Below are 22,648 nucleotides of genomic sequence, written 5' to 3' on the forward strand. Positions count from 1 at the left end.
TAGCAATAGCACTTTAATACTTGGTATCTTTACTTCTAATATTTTAATGAATATTTTCATTTTATGTAGCTATGGTTATGTTATATGTAATTTTGTAATTTGGCTTATTTCATTTTTTATTATAACAAAAACATTTTCATCCTTCTATGAAGTCTTCATATACATGATTTTAAAAGCTGCATAATGTTCCACTGAATATATATAACATTGTTTACATAACTATTGCCTATATACTTAACTATTATAAATATTTATATTTAAAGTTGTTTCTGATTTTTCAGTATTATAAATGAGGTTGATAACACTTATATATCAAATTTTTCCTATAATTTGAATTATTTCTACTGCACATTTTGTGAGAAGTGAAATCTCTCCACCTTAATTCTTTATAATACTGTCTCCAAAAAGGCACTTAATAAATATCAGATGATAGCAGTATCTCTTTGCATAATATAATGGATTTAATTCTACTTATTACTCTCAGGAGGAGTTGGGGGAGGAATACTATTACACTACACACACTGGCCAGAAAACACTACCACCTCCTCTGCATCCAATAGCAAACATGTGAGCTAGACGCTTGCCATCAACCAGCCTATGACAGTTATATTTTGGTAGTTCCTTGGGTTCCTTCCATAACCTAGTATTCCCTTTTTAAATTCAAGATTGTGGAGTATATAAAAGAATATAGGAACTTTCCATATTATGAAAAAAACATCAAAGAACGAAACAAAAACACACCAAAATAAAAAACAGTAATTCTGATCTATGCAACATGTCAAAATACAGAAATCAGACATTCCAATCTTAATTAAATAGCTAGTGATTTCTGAAATCTCAACAAGAGACATACATTCCTTAGCTTAATAAATGATATATTTGAAAAGTCTAAATAATTTGTTCCTTTCAAAAAAATATTTTAAAGTCAGACTTAATATTTATATTTATTATGCACATATATAACTATATATTTATTTTTATAGTTAAAATTATACTATAGAGTTTTGCATGTTGCTCTTTTAATATTTTCCTTTTCTATTAAAAATATACTCAATCACATTCTTGATATTGATTAAGCAACAGTATAGCCACACAATGTTTACATTTTCTCTTAAGAATAGAGGTCCTGAATTTCTCACATTTCTAGTTTAGCAAGAAATTCAGGAACGGATTCTATGGCAGATTCCATCAGGTTACCCGTGTCTTGGTATATTGTTAATAAGGTCTAGTGCAAGGATCTCTTCACATTCTGTGTTTCATTGCCTTAAATGTTCACCTACCAGATCCTATGAGATCCTACCAGACTTTGATCTCCATTTGTTTTAGGGACTAGAAATAGTATTATGTCAACAAACAATAAAAATGTTACCGTAGATTAACCTCTGGGGTATTCTGTATTAGAATTCATTACATAATAATCATATTCATGCAAATGAAGAAGTGCTGCTTCTTGGGGAGACCTAGATCATTAATACATATTGAAACATCTGTTACTTTACTTGCAAACTTACTGTAAAAACCAAACATATTATCTCAAGCATATCCCTCACACCAAAATAGAACTCTTTGTTTCTGAACAATGTCCTTTTAACCATTTTAAATTGTCTGAAAAATTACAGAAAGGATTTTGAAATTAAGCTTTATGTTACTATGGACCCTGTCAAGTGGCTCTAATAGACTGTGATTTGAGAAGATCCTATATATTGTTCATTATAATTTTAGTAGGTAAAAGTTTCCTCACCATATATAATATACACTTACCAGGGAGATTGACTTCCATCAAGTATTTCATACACAAGATGTTTGGATGAAGAAAGCAGTCTTCAGTTATGTCTGGAAAACGTGGCAGATCTAAAAATGTGGCAATTTCAATAGTTTTTTTATAGATATCCATATAGTTAGGCCAAGACTGAAATAAAAGAGACAGTCAAGATGGTGACTTGCAATATTAATTATTAAAAAAAATATTTGCTGATTTTAAAAGTAATATGTATTCACTTAATAAAATTTAGAATGTGGAGAAAAGCATTAAGGGGAAAACACCCATGAATTGTTAATATCTTAACTTAGCAATTTTAAGCAGTAATAATGCTAATTTAAAAAGCCACCCAAATTCTATTTGGCTCATGATCTTAATGGCCTCACCCATGATACAGCGAAATCATCACTTCTTGCCAGTCCTGGAAGAAACTGGGGACTGGAATAAAGCTGCCATCCAACCAGTTACAGTGTTGCCATCACAGCTCCACCACACACCTTCCCTCTCACCCTTCTTCATTCACCCTCTCATTAATCTTCAAAACTACCAAATTTAGCTTATGATACATAATATTCACATACTTCTATAACGTATCTGGGAGATAACACCAAGGGTTAAGTCTAATAGTTAAAAACTCCCAATTCAATTTCATACTCTCCTACACAATGTCATATAAGATTCTCTTATAGAATTCAGTAAAATCTATGTGCAAATATGAATAAATTAATTCTGTTCACTTTAAGATCATCCCTGTAGTATAAAATTTTTGTTTGGTACAAATTCAGTATAAAAATTTTTTGCAATTTATAAACATTCTTGATATGAATACTACACATAATTTTTCCTCATTTACTCATCCACTCACATAAAAATATTAAATTTAGAATCTATTCTATGTCAGGTACTTTGGGAAATACAAAGATGAATGAACAATCCCTCCACGGAGTTTATAATATAGAAGGGAGATAAAGTGTGCAAAAATAACTATGGTGTTAAGATAGAGAGCTATCAAGTATCACATGTTAAGATTTTTTTTTAAAGGCTTATGGGATTTCAGAAAAAACTAACATTTCTGATATGGTAGGACCCTGTTAAAATTGGGCCTGAATACAAACATTTTGAAACCTATCTGGCAGTATCTACTGAAGTTGAGCATGTGCACACTCTATCACAAAGCAATGCTACTCTTAGCTACATATGCCCACAAGAAATGTTCATGCATGCCCATGAGAAGACAAGTCTTAGAATGTTCATAACAACACTACTGTAAAAGCCCCAAGCTGGAAACTACCCAAATGCCAGCAAAAAGAGAATAAATGTAAATTCTGATATAGTCTCACAATGGAACACTACACAGCAAAGAAATGAAAGCTGTCCATGCAACAATATGAATGAATCTTCAAAACATAATATTGAAAGAAGGCAGATGCAAATGAGAATGAGTCCATGTATATAAAGCACATAACTCCGTAACTCGGCAACTGAGCACCAAGCTTCTATACGGTTAGAAAACAGGATAGTGATTACTCTTGGGGTCGGGGAGGCCCTTGGCGTGGTGGAGATAATGACTGGAAGTGAGTACAAGGGTGGAGCTTCCAGGGTGCTAATAATGTTCTCATCTGGGGCTGGTTCAGGTTGTGAAAATTCATCAAGCTATGTGCATTTGTGAAATGTTTACTTTTCTGTTTGTCAAGTTGACTTTAACAAAAAGCAAAGAGAAAGTGGCAAGGAAGGAAAGATAATACCAATTTAGTAAATTATTTCATGTAATGGAACAGCTTCATGCATCATTTTGTAGAAGAAATAATCCAACTGGTAAATTCAGAGTTAGAAAGACCTTTAGAAATACATGGTCCAACTTTACAGAATCCCTAGTAGGCATGTGTCTGGCCCTTCTTGTTCCAGTGATGGGAACTTAACACCTTCCTCAGAGGAGTCTACTCCCTTTTTAATGGATTTAATCATTAAAAAGTTCTTCCTTATTCTAAGCGAAAATCTTCTTCCCAATTCCAGCTCACAAGTAAAACCCTGAGTTGTTTGTAAAAGTATTGCTTTTAAGTCCTCTCTTGCCTGTTTTCCAAATGTGTGAATATGTTTGGGAGCCAGCTGAAGAAATGAATTTTTGTCTGCTAAATTTTATTTTGGTAAATTCAGCTCATATGTGATTATAAAGCACAAGGAAATGCTTTATAATGGTTCAGGAGTATGCTGAAAACAATCATAATGTTAATTTCTACAATTTATAACTATGCTTGCTTTTATACTATCTGAAGCTACAATCTTCCTTGTTACTTTATTTTGACACCACTATTTTAAAATCAAAACTCTTGAGTTTTATTAGGGGAAAAAAATGGCTTCAGTATGTGCTATATTATTAACATGTGATTAATCTATAGTTGAATACAAAGTAAATTTCTGTCCACCAAAAGTAGCAATGTGGCCTTTTAAGACTTTTTTTAATATTGTGATAGAATAATTCTACTTGCACACTAAAATACTACCGACTGTATTCTAAGCTGTGTATTTAAGAGAGAGGAAAAGAAAGAAAAATTCTCAGTGACTTTTGGGAGGAAGTTGTCTTCTTTTTTCTTTATAAAATTAATTCATTTAGACCTCTGCTTCATTTTGTACAGAATTTGAATCATCTTCTCAAATCAAGACAATTTTAACCACCGACAAGCTTTTTGGCAGCCCTAATCCTTTTAAATAATGCAACTAGGAGATGCAATTAAGTACTTTTATCTGCAAACACTACAGCAGTGAATGTTCCCCTCAGAAAAAGAAAAACAATCATCTCAAAAAATCAATTTAATGGATGATAAATTCATGACAAGTAATTTTAAGGTCATTAATGAAAAAGAATCTAGTAAACTAACAAGATCTGAAGTATTTCCAAGATGTCCACCCAAAAGCTGGTACATCAAACTGAGTCTCTGGTGACAAATTGGCCACCATTCTTTCACATAACATAATAATGTAAATCTACATATTTATATTATAGTTTACAACAGGTTTGAGATTCTCCTAGTCTCAATTCAGTATGGTGGATTCAGTTTTAAACTTTTCATTTATTTTTAAACAGATTTTTCTTTTTGAATGAATACTGAAAATATTTTTCTTAAAGGTGGCTAGAGGGTTTTCAATATCATTCTACTTATATTTTTACCAGTCTTCTATCATTGTTATTCATTTAGGTTGTTTCCAATTTTTATACTAGTGTATTAATGTCATGATGAATATATTCTAGCAATATTTAAATTTGATTATAAAAATAATTACATGACCATTATAGAAAACTTCCTAGAAATTTAAAGTACTATAATAAAGGCATTAAAAATTGCTCACAACTTAGAGAAAGTCACTTTTGGGATCCTGGTGAACTTTTCTCTCAGCCCTTTTGGGCATATCCATATTTATAACATTGGGATTTAAATCCAACAGCATCTGTGACACCTTTACTTGGTTATCTTGGGTATCACTCCACCATATAAAACTTACATATTTCAAGCTCAAGTCTTCATCTTCCACATCACCAAATGCTACCTGTCCATCAGTATCCGTTATCCAGTCACAAAAACCAGACATTTAGGAATCATTCTTGCCACCTCCCTTTCCTCACATACCACATTGTTTACCCTCAAAGCTGGGTTGTGAATGCTATTTCTCATCACTTCCAAACCTACTGCCCTGCTCTAAGCCTCCATCACCCCAGACCTGGACTCCCAACCTGGTATTTCCAAATCTGTTTCTGCCTCCTTGAAACTAGCAGCAAGAGTGCTGTTTCAAATGCACATCTCATGTGTTACTCCTCTACTAAAACCTCTTAAATAGTTTACCTTGTCAGGCTAAGCTTCTGTCTGACAAGATTTGTACAACTAAATTACGTACAATAGTTTTTTCTCCTGCATTTTTACCTAACATATTTTGTGAGTATTTTCTAATGTCATGAGACAGCCTTTGAAAATATCATTTTGAGTGACTTGAAAATATTCCCCTCTATGAGTCCATCATTTCCTTATTATTGGACATCTATGTTAAATATACATTACATGCTTACATATTAAGCAATGATTAAAAAGTGTTTTCATAGCCTGTTCCATGACTTAGGAAAATACATAGCATAATACTGAATTTTAAAAAGCAGGAGAGAAATCTGTATATATTCTTCAATCCTAATTTTGCAAATATGATTATGTACATTAAATAAGACAATCAAAAATACCAAATGTTAGTAACATCCATGAGAATCTGGATTTTTACATTTTTTTCTATATTCCTTTTAGTCATTCCAAATATATTACTTTCATAATAAGAAAAAAATATTCAGAAACATTATAGTGGTCTAAAAAATTAAACACATAATTACCATATGATCCAGCAATTGCATATCTGTGTATATGCCCAAAGAACTGAAAGCAGAGACTCTAACAGATATTTGCATACCCAGGTTCACAGCACCATTATTTACAATAGCCAAAAGATGGAAACAACCCAAATGTCCATGGATGAATGGATAAACAAAATGCGGTCTATACACAGAATGCAATAGGATTCAGCCTTAAAAAGAAATGAAATTCTGATTCATGCTACAACATGGATAAACCTTAAAGACATTATACTTACTATGTGAAATAAGCCAGACACAAAAAGACAAATATTGTATCATTCCACTAGTATCAAGTACTAGAATAGTCAAATTTTAGAGAGAAAGTAGAATGGTGGCCCTCAGGGGTCAGGGGGTAATGGGGAGTTAGAGTTTAATGTGCAGTTTCAGTTTGTGAAGATGAAAAGTTTGGAAATGAATGATGGTGATGTTTGTATAACAAAGTGAATGCACTTAATTACAATGAATCATACACTTAAAAATGGCTTAAATGGTAAATTTTGTTATGTATATTTTCCCATAATTTTTTAAAAGCATAAAAAAAGGAACCTAAATAAGGTCTGTCTGAAAGAGAAAACCCCAACACATTACAGGTCAAAATTAGAAGTAATAATAAAACTGAAGATTAAAAAATTTTTAAATACATAAAATCTACATTCAAAATCTATACTGCTTGCTAATATCTACCTCTGTCTTATATAAAATAGCAATAGAACATTCATTGGGGAGTTATTAAACTATAACTATTAAACATATAACACCAAGATATGGGTCTGCCTGTTCCAAAAGACAAAACATACTGAGCAAAAAAAAAAAATATAGTATGTGCAGAAGTGCTTGCTCTGGGCCTCTGTTCAGAAATGGTGCTTATTACTACTTGACAGTTCTGGAATAAGACTGGAAGGGATCTTATTCATAGTGCCTCAAGTGCAGTAGGAGCTGTAACTGGACATCACCACTATACACCGCAGTCCCAGAGGATGTCATCAAAAGGATCAGAATGCTACCTTCTGCCTCCAACATCATGTGACACGGTGGCCCAATTGTCCCTATAGGGCTTTGCTATAGACCAACTTCCTATTACATCTGCTCCCAGTCCAAATGAGCCAGGCTACTTTAGGGGGATCTGCACTGCTAGCTCAGCAAAGGTGCACCGTTTTGGGGAATAAGACCGCAGCAAAGCATTTTTGTTCCTTGTCCCATTGTTTAGCCCAGAGAGTGGAATCAGGCTCTAATTTTGACAAGATCCTAAAACATGGATGACTGTCATAACAATAGTTACAGTAAACATTTAACAACTGTGTCAGAATAGTGTTATCTTGACTGTTAGAAAATACTTTCACATGTACAACACACCCAAGGAAAGGTTTCAGAGAAGCTGCTAGGCATTTGTACTGTATTTACAGTTGGTATGTGGAATCTCTGATGTATTAAGTAGAATAAGAGGACTACCAGAATCCTCTTTAAAACTTTCCGTGGTTAGTAAGATATAATAGCATTTTCCTTTATACTGTCTCTTTTATTATCTGCTAATTAGTCTACTCTATCTCTAATCTTTTGGAACAGGATGGAATAACAAAAGAAAGAGGCAGAGAGATAAAACTAGTCTGTTCTGCTCAAAGCAACATCTCTGAATCACTTGCAAGGTGGTTGTTGAAAATGTATATTCCCACTATTCAGCCATAAGAAAGAAACAAATCCTACCATTTGCAACAACATGGATGGAGCTAGAGGGTATTATGCTCAGTGAAATAAGTCAGGCAGAGAAAGACAAATACCAAATGATTTCCCTCATTTGTGGAGTGTAACAATGAAGCAAAACTGAAGGAACACAACAGCAGCAGACTCACAAAACCCAAGAAGGGACTAGCAGTTACCAAAGGGAAGGGGTAGGGAAGGGTGGGTGGGGAGGGTGGGAGACGGGGATTGAGGGGTATTACGATTGGTACATATGGTGTGTGTGGAGTCATGGGGAAGACAGTGTAGCACAAAGAAGACAAGTAGTGACTCTGTGGCATCTTACTATGCTGATGGACAGTGACTTCAATGGGGTCTGAGGGGGGACTTGATAATATGGGTGAATGTAGTAACCACATGTTTTTCATGTGAAACCTTCGTAAGAGTGTATATCAATGATACCTTAATAAAGAAATTAAAAAAAAAAAGAAAATGTATATTCCTAGATCCCACACCAGACTTTATGAATCAATTTCTGACCCTGAGTCTAAGAATCTGTAGTTTAAACAAGCTCTCCAGGATATTCTTATGCAAAATAATAATAACAATAACAACAACAACAACAACAATAATAAATGCAGTGGCTTCCCATTCTCATATTCCTTGCAGCCTGGAAGAAAGCCTTCAATGGGTTTACTCCACAAGCTTGAAAAAAGAAGTGCACCCACAAATTCCACTGATCATTAAGATGCTGTGGGAGGCCAGGAATGAAAGAAAACATCAGCTGGTTTCTATTCATGCTGTCTGGCAGTAATAATTCTGGCAGGGAGCAGTGGGAGTGAGGGAAACCGAGAACACCTGTTACCCTTACACCCGCCTTCATTTTCCTCAGGTAGTTTTAAGCCTGTCAGGTTATTATTCTAACAAAGATTGAACAAACAATCCCCAGAGTTACATGTGGCCTACAGAGTAAGATGGTGAACAGAGGTAGAGTAAAGCTTCAAGACTCAAGAGTTTATTAAAACCTGATCCAGTCAGACCCACATTTGGAGGTGCTTACGAAATGACTGACAGCTCTGGAGGACGCTTTTTCTTCCTTCAACCAACAGGGACCTAGTTTCACAAAGGGTGTAAGACAGCTCCAAGGCAAAATGAATCACCGTGGCAAAGTGCCCTCAGTAGGTTTGGCTGAACCAGCATTACATCTTTTCTTTTTACTCATTCAGAGAGAAGATCAGAATGTTGTGGATCAACATTCAAAATACTGCAGATGTACTTCAGAATGAATTTCCAGTTTCCTCTTTATCCCTTCTTGCAGTCTGGTGAGGGATGATGAAATGACTAATTCTTAAAAGGATTTGGAAACACTGTCAAGGACCATAGTAGAATAATATATTACATATTATCTGTTTAGAAATTGGTCTGTCAGTTTAAAGTATATAAAAATGAGGACAATAAGGACAGAAAAGACAGAGGCAGCCCTGCTGTAAGTCAGCAGTATTCTCCAGCCCTACTGTAGAATAAAGTGCATCTACAATAGACAGACAAGTGTGCCTGGGCTCAACTTTGGTTCAAGCAGAGATTTGATTACTTGGTATTCTATATAGAGATTGTGCCTCTCTATACAGACTCTAGTCAGTCTGCAGAGAGACTAGATTTATTCTACGATGAACTGAAAGATTTTTGCTAGAATAAATGATGCTTCAAATCAGTACCATAACCCAGAAACTGGAGTTAAAAAACAAAGCAGCATTAAGAGGCAGAGGCAGGAAAAGGAGGTTATCTTCAAGTCAGATCAGTAAATAAAATGAAGAACTATCTCCCTGGAGTTGGGAATTACAACTCAAAAAAAGGAGATGGCTGGCAATATTCAAACTTAATTTGCACACCATCCCCTCTCCTGAGCTTAAGGCAGAGTAATAGTAGGAAGACTCAAACTCTTGTGGCCTGCTTGGAAAAAGAAAACAAACCACAGCAGCACTGTCTGTATTCAGTATTCTGTTCCCCTACATTTTAAGTGAGTTTTGTCAGATGTTGAGAGAGGAGCTCACTTAAATACTAAAACAAATTAATGGAAAGAAGTAGTTCACCCAAGATAAAAGTTTAAGGGTCTTTATAGCTTTTTTTTTTCAAGGTGCGCTCAACTTTCTGGAATAACAAAACCAGAACCAAACCAAACACAGAAGGAAAACAGTCCCCAGCAGCCCACACACAAAAAACTCCACTGACATTATCTTCATCACCATCTCCTAGAACAATTGCACCTTTTGTCATTTTTGGTGGAGGTACAGCTGCTGAAGAAGCCAAGATTTACTGGAGAAAGCTAAGACATGGAAGGAGGGAAGAAAATGCTTCCTTTGTTAACGAAAAGCCGTTTCCATTAAAAAGTTTCAACATACTACGGAATAGTGAATGCACTTTTGTGAGCAAAAGCAAAGCATACAGTGAAGAAAAGCTACCTGTCAATTAAGTAAACAGTCATCTGAAGAAATCCCGAACCTTCCCCCTTTTTCCTGAAAAAGGAGGGCACAGGAGGGAGGGAATGTAGATTATTCCCTGAAGATGTGTCTATATGACCCATAGGGCTTTTAGACTGATACAAAGTCTTTTAATCACGGTGTAGGAAATCACAAGGTTAATGTGTTTTTTTAAAAAAGACCCCAGAGGTATAATACATTGTTCTAGCATGCATTAAAAACTTAGTGCTTGGGAAAGCATTTTATTGAATTTCACAAATATTCCAGTGAGTTTATTTTCCTTCATGAAGCAATGCCTTAAGACAGGTAAGGACAAGCTAGAGTTTCTGTTACACAACAGCAGGCTCTTGTGATAAACCTGATTACAATACCCTGTCAGAGGTGAACTTCCTGCTTAGCTATTAAAAAAAGAGTACTGTGCCTCGCCCTTACTTACTGTTTTGAAGCAAAGATTCAGCTGAGAAAAAGCTAATGCTACACGCACCTGTTAATCCAAATTTAAAACGAGACTTTCTATTGCAAAGGAAAATTAATAAGGAATACAAGTAATATCCGAGGTAATGACAAAGCAATGTAATTCATTATCATGAAGGAAGGGCTCCACATGTGTTAGGGTTCACAAAACAGTTCATCTGGCATTTTTAGTCTGCTAGAATTATCTTAATGGTTGCAAATCTACTATGTAGTAATGAAAAGCACTTATGTTCAAAGTCTACTCTTCTGGAAGTTTGTGGTGAATACATTATGTGAAATATAGTCTTGGCCCTGGGGATGAGACCATTTTGGAAACATGGTTGTTGACTTGCACAAAGACAAACCTTACGAACAGATAGAATTTTATGAATTGATGACCAATGAGGACTTGCCAACTGAACAAGAGACAGTAATTTGTTTTGACCCCAGGATCAGAGCTAGGAAAACTCTATTGGAGTCTTCCTTAAAAATGTGTCTGTTCCCCAAATAGTCTGTTTATTGTTGCATAGGTATGTTAAAATTTCATGTATCTGTACTAAAGAATAAAAGCTGGTATCTGAAAAGTATAATCCCCAAATAATTTCCATTTGTTTTGGAAGGGTTATGTGATTATTTTTGCAGCAGACTGACCTTTATCATTATTCAGTTTTCTCTAGGCTAGTATAAAACATAGTTCCCATTTTCTTCTTCTGGGAAGCAGAGGTGAGGAGAGACATGGTCTAAATAAGCATGCTGGGCACTGGTCCAGGATCAAACAAAACCACAGGTAATCCATAAGAAATCACTGAGCAAATATGAGGTATGAGTCTCCTAAAACAAGTATCAATGTAGCCTTAAACAGATTTTTTGATGAGGGGAATTCACTATTGGTTTCAGTATATTGGTAAACAGTACAACTTAACTGGTAAGATTATCTCTCACACTAGTTTTCATGAGTGATACTGACACACCCATTAACACATTTTTGAACATCCTTGCTTATAAGCAAAGGTATATCCCTTACACATTTACCTCCAGAATATTAGTAAATGCTTTTTAATGTTTTCAACCAAATGCCATTATTTAATGGCCTTCTGATATGTATATTATGTAATAAACATATCAAAAGCTGTCTGGAAGTCTTATACTTTTAGGTGGAAAAAACTCCCCAACAGATCAATTTGAAATCTCCTGAAAACTTACTCTGTTTTTAGCTACCTCAAGTTATTTGATCAATGAACACAGACTGAGTCTTTACTGTATATACAGAATTATATTAGATCTTATGGATAGTAAAATAGAGGCCTTAAATGTGGTCCTTACTCTCACAGTAGCTGTAGATGCAAGACATACAAACAAACCTATGCATCGCGTATTGCCTTTTACTCCTGTTTTTAGAAATTCTATTTAGACCACATTCTCTAGCTATCTTTAAAATCCTGAAAAATACAAAAGAATACTCCTTTTGATGCTCTCCTATTGAGCCTCTTTCCCCTGACTCATGATGAATTAAAAATAGTCAACAAAAGAGATTATTCCAAGGGTAAGTATTTTGTGTAAACAAAAGCCTATAACCATGAACTCTGCAGTAACATGGTCCAGTATGAGGAATAATCTTAGGCCAAGAACAGACTAGTGACACTATTCATGAATAGAGATTACAATTTTTAAGAAAATCCAAGAAAGAATGACTATTAAGATGTGTTTAAGCATCTGAGAAAGAATTGTTCAGGTAACACCTAAAAAGCATCTGAGTATTGACTCTACTTATAAATGTCTGAAAATTAGTATTTGGGACACTTCTGTTTTTGCCCTTGAAAGATTAACTATGATGGGAATTGAGTTCCCAACCACAAACAATCAGAGAATTGGAAAAAAAAAAAAAAAAAAAAAAACCAGTTTCAGGCATTGGATAACAGGAAGCACAGGATTATAATCCCGGAGAGGAGAAGTAAATGGTCCCAGCTTGCGGCCTGGAGGCAGGTACCGAACTGCACTGCAGGGAGCAGAGGGTGAACTGAGCCTGGTGGTCTTGCAGAGCTGAGACCGAGACCGGGGTTCCTAGAAGCTGAGATGGCTGTAATTTGCAGACAGAATACCAGCAAGGATAAAGCTGGGCACAGACAGAACTCTGGAGATCTGCAATGGGGTACTCTCAAATCTTTGGCTGAGTATGGACCTGTGCATATGTGAGACAAAACCCGAGGCCAAGGGGGAAAAAAAAAAAATCAATAGATTTTTTTTCAATGAATCCAAACAATTTCAAGACCCCACACAAGGCACCAGTTGGAGTGGAAAGAATTCATAATATTGGGGGCACTGGGTAAAGTCTTCCAAAGGATATGCCTTAGTAGAGGGCTAAGTTATTTCCAGAATAAAGGCTCTGGACCAGCCATAAAAAAACCTTAAAAATTAGCTTCTAAAGGATCAACTTGATCTCCAAGTTACCTAATTACACAACAGAACAAAAACCTAGAGTCCAACAACATTAAATTCAGTGTCTGCATCCAGTCAAAAATTACCAGGCATGCAAAGTAGAAAAATGACACATTATCAGAAGATAAACCAATCCACAGAAACAGACCCAGAAATAACAGACAATAGAATTAGTAGACAAGAACTTCTAAACAGCTATTATAAATACAGCTGATACTTAAACAAAGCTAGTGTTAGAGGTGCCAAACCTCTAAGGAGTCGAAAATCGCTGTAACTTTTGACTTCCCCAAAATTTAAGTATTAATAGCCTACTGTTGACTGGAACCCTTACAAATCACATAAACAGTCAACACATATTTTGTATGTTATAAGTGTTATATGCTATAGTCTTACCATAAAGTAAATTAGAGAAAACACAATGCTTTTTCAAGTTGCCACATCTCCAAAACTTTTCCCAATATATTTATTGAAAAAAAATCTGCACATAAGTGGACCTATATAGTTTGAACCCATGTTACTCAAGGGTCAACTGTATTGTCAATGTACTCAAGAATGTAAAAGAAAATATAAAACATACTGAGGGAAATGGAAAAAAATAAGACCTAAATGGAACTTCTAGAAATGAAAAATGTAGATTCTGATGAAATGAAAAATACACTGAATGGGTTTAAAAGTAGATTAGACACTCAAGAAGTAATGATCAGTGAATATGAAGATCACAGAAACTATCCAAAATACAACATATTGAGAAAAAAGAGCAAAAACAAAAACAAAAAAACCCAGAAGACATATGTCATTCTTGCAGTCATTTAAACATTTGGCAATAATGGGCTCTCTTACTACTTGGAAGGACACAGAATAAATTTTCTTAAATAATTATTTTTACAGAGTGAATTTAAGTATCTATGTGAATAAAGGAGATGAAATCAAATCCTAATCCAAAAGGAAATTACTAGTTAGATACCAATCCCAAGCATATAAACTCAGCCCAGGAAGCAATATTTTTTGCAAGAAGCTGAATTTATGGTAACCAAAATGAAAAGCAAGAGTCATACCCATGGACTTCATGGAACCTATTTTGAAAAAACTTAGAAATGGAGCATTTCAAAGATTTTTTTAAAAACAAACTTTTAAAATGAAAATTTTATTTTTCAAAAATGCTACATTTTTTTTCTCCAAGCACCTTAATTACTCTCTTAATCCCCACTTTAGAGAAAAAGCTGTTGCATCCTGAAGACTTGAAGGGAGCCTATTACCTTTTTAATGCCTGCGATATGCCTGCATTTTAAAATATATTATTTCAAATACTCCTCATGAAAACCCTAATGAAGTAGAGGTTTTATGTATTTCCAAGTCCCACTTCTTCTTAGGCCTGTTTCCTTATTGGAAAAACACGAAAAGTGGACTAAATGATCTCTAAATTTCCCTCCAGCTTTAATATGCCATGAATTTTATATAAAAGATCCTGGTACCTATTCCTAAGAAGCTTACAATTTGGTGAGGAAGGTAAAGACAAGTAATAATTTTAGGCACCAGCAAAAAGTACAAATAACATCAACCAAGCAAAAATTATCAATTTAAACTGAGCAGTGAGTGGCCTTGAGAAATCAGGTTAAAGCCCAGTAAGTTAATAAACTAATAGAAAGAGAAATCAGGAAGACAATTCCATTCACAATAGCATCAAAAAGAATAAAATACCTGGAATAAACCTAACCAAGGAAGTGAAAGACCTATACTCTGAAAACTATAAGACACTCTTAAGAGAAATTAAAGAGGTCACTAACAAATGGAAACTCATCCCATGCTCCTGGCCAGGAAGAATTAATATAATCAAAATGGCCATACTGCCCAAAGCAATATACAGATTCGATGCAATCCCTATCAAATTACCAACAGCATTCTTCAATGAACTGGAACAAATAGTTCAAAAATTCATATGGAAACACCAAAGACCCCGAAGAGCTAAAGCAATCCTGAGAAGGAAGAATAAAGTGGGGGGGATCTCACTCCCCAACTTCAAGCTCTACTACAAAGCCACAGTAATCAAGACAATTTGGTACTGGCACAAGAACAGAGCCACAGACCAATGGAACAGAATAGAGACTCCAAACATTAACCCAAACATGTATGGTCAACTAATATTCGATAAAGGAGCCATGGACATACAATGGGGAAATGACAGTCTCTTCAACAGATGGTGCTGGCAAAACTGGACAGCTACATGTAAGAGAATGAAACTGGATCACTATCTAACCCCATACACAAAAGTAAATTCGAAATGGATCAAAGACCTGAATGTAAGTCATGAAACCATAAAACTCTTAGAAAAAAACATAGGCAAAAATCTCTTAGACATAAACATGAGTGACCTCTTCTTGAACATATCTCCCCGGGCAAGGGAAACAAAAGCAAAATGAACAAATGAGACTATATCAAGCTGAAAAGCTTCTGTACAGCAAAGGACACCATCAATAGAACAAAAAGGTATCCTACAGTATGGGAGAATATATTCATAAATGACAGATCCGACAAAGGGTTGACATCCAAAATATATAAAGAGCTCACACACCTCAACAAACAAAAAGCAAATAATCCAATTAAAAAATGGGCAGAGGAGCTCAATAGACAGTTCTCTAAAGAAATTCAGATGGCCAACAGACACATGAAAAGATCCTCCACATTGCTTGTCATCAGAAACATGCAATTTAAAACCACAATGAGGTATCATCTCACACCAGTAAGTTTGGCTACCATCCAAAAGACAAACAACAACAAATGTTGGTGAGGTTGTGGAAAAAGGGGAACCCTCCTACACTGCTGGTGGGCATGTGACTTAGTTCAACCATTGTGGAAAGCAGTATGGATGTTCCTCAAAATGCTCAAAATAGAAATACCATTTGACCCAGGAATTCCACTTCTAGGAATTTACCCTAAGAATGCAACACTCCAGTTTGAAAAAGACAGATGCACCCTTATGTTTATCACTGCACTATTTACAATAGCCAAGATATGGAAGCAACCTAAATGTCCATCAGTAAATGAATGGATAAAGAAGATGTGGTACATATACACAATGGAATATTATTCAGCCATAAGAAGAAAACAAATCCTACCATTGGCAACAACATGGATGGATCTAGAGTGTATTGTGCTCAGTGAAATAAGCCAGGCGGAGAAAGACAAGTACCAAATGATTTCACTCATATGTGGAGTATAACAACAAAGGAAAACTGAAGGAACAAAACAGCAGCAGAACGAACCCAAGAATGGACTAACAGCTACCAAAGGGAAAGGGACTGGGGAGGACGGGTAGGAAAGGAGGGATAAGGGTGGGAAAAAAGAAAAGGGGCCTTACGATTAACATGTATAGTGGGGGGGAGGGTATGGGGAGGGCTGTGCAACAAAGAGAAGACTGGCAGTGATTTTACAGCATCTTACTATGTTGGACAGTGACTGTGAACGGGTATGTGGGGGGGGGACTTGGTGAGGGGGGGAGCCTAGTGAATATAATGTCCTTCATGTAATTGTAGATTAATGATACTAAAAAAAAAAAAAAAAGCCCAGTAAGTTATAATGTAAGATACAGAATATACTGGGGACTAAGGAAAAAGAGAGAGAGAAGGGGAGAGGGGAGAGGAGTGGGAAGAAAGGAGGAAGGGAGAGAGAGGAAAGAGAGAGAATTTTTATTAGCTAAGACTAAGCTGGTAACTAATGTAAAAATGATAACTCAGTGCCTTTGGTCCCTCTTGAAAACTGAACAAATGTAAAGGCACATACCTAGAATTACTGAACTACATGGCTTTTCCTTTCAGCAGAACATTGAAACAAGGCTCAGATGACCAGCCATACACAAATTTCTAGCAGCTAAATTTAAAACTACTAATTAATGAATTATACAGATTTTTCAAATCAATAATTGAAAAAAACCCCTCCATCTATGTGACAGTTTCAAGGTAGAGTCATTATTTTCAAGGCAGGCCCAAGGCAGGATGCCATTAAAAAAGATGAAAAACCAATCAACCTGAAACCAGGCTGTCTGAAACTAAGAACTTGGGTCACTCTTCTCCCACACATGAACAGGGCTCCCGAGGCGGCAGCGGCACCTGATGCTTCAGGGTTCACCTCCCTGATTATACTCAAGTTCGGTGATTCCACCACCACATCTCTCACAAATTGGCTGGGGTCTGGAGTACTGACTAGAAAAGTAGGCTGTGTCCTCTGTGTACCCCAGTCCTACAAATAAACTATTGCAACCCTGCCCAAGCTTAGAAATCTAACCTGCCTTTCCATAAAGATCTGCCTTTCAGGAAGGCTGTCTGGCTAGCCAGCCTGTGCCTCGTGCCAGGACATGTGGACTCCCTGACCCACCGTCACTACCAGCCTGGACCACCCTCCACTGGAGTTCCTTTTTGACCTCAATAACCTACCCCCCACACCCGCCCTGTTCCCTGCCTCACCCCTCACCCAATTTTTATTGCTTGCTTTGGTCCCTCTTTTTGTCTCCCTCCAAACTAAGGCTGCATTGGCCATGCTGGACTACATTCAGAGTGAGAGTACCAAGTATGTTACCCAGTATCTCTGTCTGTTTCCTCATCTGAAAAACATCAGTAATAATCATATATACATACACACTTCACAGGGTTGGGAAGAATACATGATTTATAAAGTACTTGAAACGGCCTGGAACATAAGAAGCACTACCACTATTATTATTTCTTTTCTGTTTTTTCCAGGTCCTGTGCAGCTGCAGCTCTACCCTCCTTCCTTGCACTGCCCACAGATGGACACCACGACAAGTCTTCTCCCTCCTGGCGATGGGATACATGGCGACCACAGGAAAGCAGCCCTGGGCATGCACCTCTGAGCTTGCTTTCTGATCCTTACATCTACAGGAACCTGTCCACACAAGTTGTTCTGGGGATATAGCCACTTCTGCTTTAAAAACCTAATGTTATCTACAAATCACTCATAGTGACCAATATTCTAAATCAATGCAAAATACTGCTACTATTGAATGACTCAGATATAAAATGTTATAGTATGTTGCAAGCTTATTTCCCTTTATTTCCAATCATTCACTCCCATCTGGTTCAATGCTTCAAAATTAGTACTTTACATAATTACTTTTTCATAGTGTCTATTTAAATGTTTGAAAGAACTAGGGTAATGAGGAGGGCAGAGTATCAGGCAGACAAAAAATAATACAATGAGTAAAAGGTCTTCAGTACTGTAGTTCCAAGTCTGAGGCCACCAACTACATGACCTGGACAAATCATTCTCCCTTTCTGAGGTGTGTGCTCAGACGTCAAAGTGGGAGGAGGATTACCCACACTTATGCAGGGATTTAGTAAGGATCACGAATGCCTCTGGAATGAAACCACCAACAATGTGAAGGTTGTAAAGGTTAGGATGGCCTATGAAAATAATTCCTGAAGTGGGCAAATGGAGGATAATATTTAACATTCATATTTAGTATACTGAAAGCCTTCTGATGAGCACAGGGAAGATAACCTTTGAGTAACATAGTGATAAAGACTCATAATTAAAGGACAGAAGCCATTCCACTAGAGACATCTAAAAAAAGATCTAGAAAAAGATGAGCAAGCAAAGCACTTAAAACAGTGTCTCTTCAAACAGTTAATAATTTTCTTCTCTTTTCTCCAAAGCAACATTGTATGCAAATAACAAAAAACATTCAAAAATTTGAAATTACCTCAAAGTCATTATATAAAACTTCTAAAGTTTGGTTTCAACAATATGCTTATTTGCACTTCACACACCTTATATTGTAACTGTATTTTGAGGATAACCTTAATGAAGTAGAAAAAGCCACATAAAGAAAATAAAAAACAGTAATTCTACTCTTGATGAAATTATGACTCATGTTCCATATTTGCTTAGAATAAAAACTAGATGACTTTTTTAAAACCTGTGACACCAAATAATAGTCAGGAAGGACTATAATCACCACATTACTTTTGTGTCTTACCAGTGACTACAAAGTGAAAAAGAAAATGACTTGCCTCTATAGCAAAGATTCCTTTGTCACGCCCATATAATTTCATCTCTTCTGGAAAACGCTGAAAAGCGTTTAGGTAAGGAATATGGTCCTCTTCTACAAATCTATATTTTCAAAAAGAAAGAGTTTCAGTAAGAGATACGTATTGACTTAGCAAAGTAAACTAAAGAGTTGAAAATGTATTTCAAGGACAAGGGAAGAATCAGTTGAGCATGTTATATCGCCCACATACTTTAAGGATGATAAATCTGAAAATATCAATTATTCTCTGTACCCATGTGTGGAGAAAACATTTCATCAATTATCTAATGATCTCTTAAGTTTCTGACTAAAGAGATGACATACTTCTATGAGGTACATACATCTGTCAATTCACCACTATGCTTACAGACATGGAGGTTCTTCTAGCCCTAGCTCCTACTCATCTTTTAAATCACTTCTTCAGGGAGACCTTCCTTGATCTCCGTTTCCCTTGTCAGAACACCTCCCTTGTCTACCATTCTGTCCCTACTACCTTGACAGCACATGGTAGATGCTTGTCACTGAAGAACAATTAAGAGAAGGGACCCTGCCCATTTGCTTACCATTCTATCCCAATGTCTGGTGCATAGTAGCTGATCAAGTATTTTACGCAAATTACTGCATTTAAAGAAAATAGCACACATTCATAAATATATATACATATGTATTTACAATTCATTCAGTAATTTAACAGAAATGTAGTATTATATAAAGCAGCACTATTCTAGGCTGTGGGGAAATAGTAGTGCACAAAACAGGAAAATATTCTTCTTCCCAAGGAGTTTACATTCTAGTGAAGAGAAAGACGACAAACAAAGTAATTAAATGAAATCTATCTGTAAGGAAAAAATGGTAAGAAGAAAAATAAAGTAGGGAAGAACAGAATAAGGAATGGAGATATTACAACCTGTGCCCTATATATATGCATATCTATATATTGGATTTTTAAAATAAAATTGTTAAGGGAAAAAATAAGATAAAGAGGGGAATAAGTTAGTATAGAAATATGTTACTTCCAAGTCTGTTGCTGCTAGAGCTGGATTGACATCTGGCTTTCAGTTTTCTAGCAGTTAAAGAACAATATAGATTTAACTTCAATTTCAAACAAAAAATGTGATTAAATTTTTAGTCTACTGGAAGTTGAGAATTATTTTATGTAAAAATGGCATTTTATGAAGCTTAATGATGAAACAGGGTTCTTTAAAGAAAACTACCCCACCTAATTTTTCATTAGTTTCTTTAACTTATATAAAATATTTGTGCACAGCAGTCACCATTCATATTATTTTGGACCTACATTTTTGGTTTAAGATTATTTCATATACAGGATGTATTACATGCTTATCACTTTCATAACTATTTCATATTCCACAATGTTAATATATTCATAATTTATGTAGTTATTACCCCCATGTGATAATATATATATGCTAGCACTGTGTGAGGTGTTGGGAGGGCAGAAATGATAATACACGAAGAGCTCCCACCATGAGTCAGCCTGTGGACGAGTCAGTACTCACAGTGCGCAGTCGCCCATCAAGGCGCATACTGGACTTGTAGGAGCAGAGGAAGGAATGAGAAACCGGCCCAGAGGAAGCAGAGATATCTGCATAGAGCAAGTCTTGGGCATCTGGGGTTTTAACAATGTTCATCATTTGTAACAGTGCTGCTCCCAAGATTTTTTGTTGTTGTTGATTTGAATTTCCTTTTGGAAAAACATACACTTTCCCAAAACACAGATACTAAATCAAAGTTCTGAACAATCTATTTCCTTTGTTAAGTAATATCAGATGGTCTTTGCATCAAGCCAGGAAGTTGACAGAGGAACCGCCACAGACTAAAATCATTCGATATACCCCTCCAGACCAACAGACCAATACTCTAGACATTTCCCACAGAAACAGTCTTATACTTTTACTGCACTTTTCAAAAGTTTTAATCTATAACAGATTGGAAATTTAACAGACTGCTTCTTCATCACAGGTAATTTAAGAAGCACTGCCCTAGAGTTAAGCCTAGTCTCCTGTAAAACACACCCTGAACCTGTTCACCTCTTTACATTTCTATTACCACCCCCCTAATCCAAGTCCCTATCTCTTGCCTCAAGTGTAGTAGAAGACCTCCTATTGCCCCTGCTTCCATCCTTGCCTACCTAGAACCCATTTCCTCACAGCTGCTGAATGATCAGATCATGACTCGCCTGCTAAAATCCCCAGGGGCTTACTATCACACTTTAAAAGCCAAACTCCTTATGTGTGTAAGGTTCCCATCAGGAGTGATGAATATGCCCTGGAAATAGAGGCAATGGTTGCATAACCCTGTGAATAAACTGAAAATGACTGAACTGCACATTTTAAAAGGATGAATATTATTGTATATGAATTATACCTCAATTAATAAAAAATCCAAACACTTAAGTTGGTTTACAGAGACCTATGTCTGGCCCCTGCTTCATGTCTACCTACCCTCCTCCTCCTCCTTCAAATCTTCTTCCGCCTGTCACACTAGTCTCCTCTGCTCCTTGATGACACAGAGCGGACTATTGCTTTAGGGCTTGGCACTAGCCATCTCCCTTACCTGGAATGTTAGTATTTCTGATATTCACCTCTGCCTCTATTTTCATTCAAAGTACAGCTTAAATTCCACCTTTCCTAATAACCAATCCAAGGTAGCCATCTAGTCAGTCTCTAGCATATCACATGATTTCAATCTTCTGCACAGCACTTCACTGATCAGTTTTTAACTTATTTATGTACTTGCTCATCTGTTTCCTCCTCTAGTCTTTTTTTGTTTGTTTGTTTTTTTGTTTTTTTTTCCTCCTCTAGTCTTGAACTTCACAAGAGCAGGGACTTGATCTCTGTGGTAGAGAACTGTATCTCAAGGGTCTAGACTCTAGAACAATACCCGCATACAGTCAATATTCAATAAATATTTATGGAATGAATACACATTGACTATTTAAATTTATTGTTATTGCCAGGTAGGCAGGGTCCTTTAAAGGCCATTTTAAGGGTTATTAATTTTTCCTAAGGACTATGGATGTTGCTAAAGGATTTAAACAAGGGGAGTGACATGAAGGAGCTGTATAAGAAATACCAGTATTGTGGCAGACTAATTATGTATTCCCTCTAAATTAATGTTCTTTAAATATTTTTTCAGTTTGGTAGCAGTTCTCAAACTTTAGCATCCATAATAATTCCCTGGAAGGCTTATTTAAACAAAGATTATCAGGCCCTACCCCCAGAGTTTCTGATTCAGAAGATTAGAATGGGTCCAAGTATTCGCACTTCTAACAAGTTCCCAGTTGATGCTGATGCTGCTGGTCAGGGGACCACACTTTGAGAACCTGTGACTTAGAGCTCTTCCTCCAAGAAAAGCAGAGAAAGAAGATCAGGGTGATAGTCTCTTCTGCTGTTATTGCA

At 36.0% G+C, this 22,648-nt stretch overlaps 1 protein-coding gene across 4 annotated transcripts in view; it reads right to left on the reverse strand.

Annotated features, from left to right (window-relative positions):
• Nucleotides 1-22,648, reverse strand: part of TAF1B (TATA-box binding protein associated factor, RNA polymerase I subunit B) — an 87,864-nt gene that overhangs the window by 14,280 nt on the left and 50,936 nt on the right. For all 4 annotated transcript variants that reach the window (XM_057497458.1, XM_036881713.2, XM_036881715.2 and 1 more), the window contains 2 exons: nt 19,210-19,309; nt 1,762-1,909 (listed from right to left, as the gene is read on the reverse strand). In XM_057497458.1, coding sequence (XP_057353441.1) covers nt 1,762-1,909; nt 19,210-19,309 — 248 coding nt within the window. The remainder of the gene's footprint in view (nt 1-1,761; nt 1,910-19,209; nt 19,310-22,648) is intronic.

This window comes from Manis pentadactyla, chromosome 2 (assembly GCF_030020395.1).
Source record: "Manis pentadactyla isolate mManPen7 chromosome 2, mManPen7.hap1, whole genome shotgun sequence".
In the NCBI taxonomy this organism is placed as follows: Eukaryota; Metazoa; Chordata; class Mammalia; order Pholidota; family Manidae; genus Manis; species Manis pentadactyla.